The sequence below is a fragment of the Sinocyclocheilus grahami genome, unplaced genomic scaffold (assembly GCF_001515645.1).
Source record: "Sinocyclocheilus grahami isolate Dianchi unplaced genomic scaffold, SAMN03320097.WGS_v1.1 scaffold15777.1, whole genome shotgun sequence".
Classification (NCBI taxonomy): domain Eukaryota; kingdom Metazoa; phylum Chordata; class Actinopteri; order Cypriniformes; family Cyprinidae; genus Sinocyclocheilus; species Sinocyclocheilus grahami.
This window is the reverse complement of record NW_015515881.1, coordinates 24,229-24,650: the sequence shown is the minus strand read 5'-3', so window position 1 is coordinate 24,650 and position 422 is coordinate 24,229. Positions and strand designations below refer to the sequence as shown.

The window sequence follows — 422 nt, the reverse complement described above, 5'->3', positions numbered from 1 at the left end:
AGGCATATAAAACGTCCACAGGAAGTACTGATGGCCACTGCACTTTCTCAGTTGTGCTTCAGAATCACTGAAGCTCTTTGTACACTAAACCACAGTGTCTTAAAATGTTACAATCTAGTGACCCGGGATTATAAGTGACTGAACTACACGTCCACATTGAGACTCACACATTAAAGCTTCAGTATATAGTACAGATACTTGAGGAATTACCCCTTGCAACTTACATGTTAGCATTAGCAAATTAGCCAAGTTACTATGTGGAGTCTGTCGGTATGCTCCTGTGAAACCTCACAGCCTGTCTTTGTGGAAAGCTTGGCTTGCTTTTTTTCTGATCCCAGCGACAAAGCAGGATCATCTTGAAAGTGCTACGAAAAGTCTTGTTGCAAAGGGCATAGCACATAGGATTTACTGTACTGTTAACG

General features: G+C 41.7%; 1 protein-coding gene across 1 annotated transcript in view; it reads right to left on the bottom strand.

Moving 5' to 3' along the window:
* Positions 1-6: 6 nt before the first annotated feature.
* Positions 7-422, bottom strand: part of LOC107579247 (muscarinic acetylcholine receptor M1-like) — a gene marked incomplete at its 5' end in the record, with an annotated part of 22,037 nt that continues 21,621 nt past the window's right edge. Inside the window, one exon of the mRNA XM_016265096.1 lies at positions 7-405. Within this exon, the coding sequence (XP_016120582.1) occupies positions 254-405 (152 nt within the window). The remainder of the gene's footprint in view (positions 406-422) is intronic.